This window comes from Glycine max, chromosome 20 (genome assembly GCF_000004515.6).
Source record: "Glycine max cultivar Williams 82 chromosome 20, Glycine_max_v4.0, whole genome shotgun sequence".
Lineage (NCBI taxonomy): Eukaryota > Viridiplantae > Streptophyta > Magnoliopsida > Fabales > Fabaceae > Glycine > Glycine max.
In genome coordinates, this window is record NC_038256.2 from 36015582 (window position 1) to 36017919 (window position 2338).

The window sequence follows — 2338 nt, forward strand, 5'->3', positions numbered from 1 at the left end:
ATCTCTGAGCATGTTTATTTTTATATACACGAATTTGGAAATAAAATTCCCTAATCAAATGTTTAAGGATTATATATGATGGTTATTATGTCCTCTTAGCTATCTATATAATCAAATGAAAGAAAATTAAAACAAAAAGTTACTTAAATTTTTTTGAATTATAGTGAAGTAAAAATCAAATTAGAGCGTGTGGTCTATATATGAGCAGTTGTAATGTGTACTAAGTGAAATAAATAATTTGGTTGAAAAAATAGCAACTAAATATGAAAATGTACACTATATGAAGCTGAAGCAGCCATGATATGCCTTCAAACGGCGCGTCAAGCCCGAACAAATAAACTAGTTATTACACTCACTGAATTTCAAGCCGAGCCGAGAGATGGCGGCGCAGCCGGCGCAAGACTAAGGTGCAAGTCCAAACCCCATGCATCATCAAATTTGGGCCCACCGTCACCTTTGGAAAACCTACTCAAAGAGGGCCCATCAATCCTAGCATGGTGGGCCCGGGCCTGAACCTGCACCGTTGACAAAGCAGCTAATGAGGAATCTCCTACAACGCCAACATAGGGAAACATCCCTGCACCCGCAGATTTCACACCCGTTGTTATGGTCACGTTATTACTATTACTGCTGCTGCCACCGCTGAAGCCGTTGTTGTTGCCATGCGCCGACGGGAACGCGCAACCGTGCGACACTGACACGTGGAAGGGAGGAGGCGCGGCACGTGGCGGCATGTACACCCACGAGGGAGGTGCCGCCGAGACCATGACGGAGCCCGGCGGAGCCAGCAGGTGCGGCGGAGGGGCGAAGGCGGAGATCATCGGGTTCCGCACGAACGAAACGGCGGCGTTTCGAGAGGCCTGTAACTGCGCGCGCTTCAGCTGCTGACGCTCCTTCTTATGCGCGTTCTGGTGTCCGCCAAGTGCTTGTGAATTCGCGAACTCTCGGCAGCAGTATTGGCACTCGTATTTCCGGTCGCCGGAGGAAGGAGGTCCGGCAGCGGCGACGGAGGAGTCCGGCGAGTCAGACGGGGAAGGGGATGTGGAAGTAGCCTTGGTGGTGGAGTCCGCCACGTCATCATGCGCCACCACCACCTCGTCCTCTTCCATGATGTCTTCGTGGTGTACGCTGAAACCGAAGAGCTTCAAGCGCGTTGGGGAAGTGGGGTTTGCTCTTTTAGTGTTGTAGTCAAGCTGGGTGGTTTCCATGGGTTGAATTGAAGAAAGAAGAAAGTAGTGAAAGTGTGGAACAAGAAGGGTAGTTAATGTGTTTGTATTAAGGAGTAGTTTGTTGCATGTGTTTGGGTCTATTTATACCCAGGATTCAATGGATTTTGACAAAAAGCAAATTTTGTGTAGAAATTTAGAAATAAAGGGAGAGAAAAGTGGGGTCCTTGCGGATGTCCCAAGGAGAAGAAAGTGTATGAAAATATGGGAACACAACCCTAGAAGACCCACAGCCAAGGGACCCAAAGGGTTGGAAATTGTCTGTTGAATTGATACAGTTTTTTTTTTTTTTTATCTTTATTTGCCTTTTTTACTCGTTTGTTCAAATTACTAAGGTGACCTTTTAGCATGTAGGGATTCAAGGCAGATGATATAGACCTAAGCTGAAATAATATCTAATGTTATTTTAATTAAAAGTTCACACGTTTTATTTTATTATGCTAAATAATTAATTTTTAGTTTAGAATTATTTTTGAGTTAAAATAATTTTAAATGATTTATGTGTCTGAAAAAAAGTTTATACTATGTTTTTGCTTATAGAATAAAAACAAACATATATGCTAATATAAATTACACATTACAAAGTTAATTTTAACTAAAAAAAATTAAACAATCAATTCTATTCCAAATTTATTTTTCAAAGTTAATTGCTATGTTTGAATAAGCGTTTAAAATATCACGTTAAGTTATCGATAATCATTTTAACATATCAGTTAGAGTAACATAATTTTAGGCAAATGTTTATATTTCAGTTTATGTTAAAGAATTAATTTTAAGTACAAAATTTATTGAGTTAAAACAATTTTAGGTAGTTTTTACATTAAATAAAATTTTTACACTGAGTGTTTCTACTAATTAACATACTTTTAAAATAAAATAAAAATAATTATAAATCACATTAATTCAAAATCAATTTTAATTAATCCAAATCAATTTGAAAAAAATAATTTAATTCACAGTCAAGTTTTGCAAACGATCGTTCGAACACATACAATACAATTTATCACACACTCTTAATCAATTATTATTTGACAAGTGAATAAAAGAAACAAGACAGCCAATTTTGTTATATGCAAAAAATCGGTGGAAATGGAATCAGTGCTGGGTTTGAG

General features: G+C 38.5%; 1 protein-coding gene across 1 annotated transcript; it reads right to left on the bottom strand.

The window, feature by feature from the left end:
* Positions 1 to 216: 216 nt before the first annotated feature.
* Positions 217 to 1560, bottom strand: LOC102663095 (zinc finger protein GIS3). The gene has a single exon (XM_006605845.4). It carries the CDS (start codon positions 1206 to 1208, stop codon positions 363 to 365), a length of 846 nt encoding a protein of 281 aa, XP_006605908.1. The 5' UTR covers positions 1209 to 1560; the 3' UTR covers positions 217 to 362.
* Positions 1561 to 2338: the final 778 nt, after the last annotated feature.

Excerpts from the sequence above, each read along its gene's own strand:
- LOC102663095 (XM_006605845.4), bottom strand. The coding sequence starts at position 1,208 with ATGGAAACCACCCAGCTTGACTACAACACTAAAAGAGCAAACCCCACT.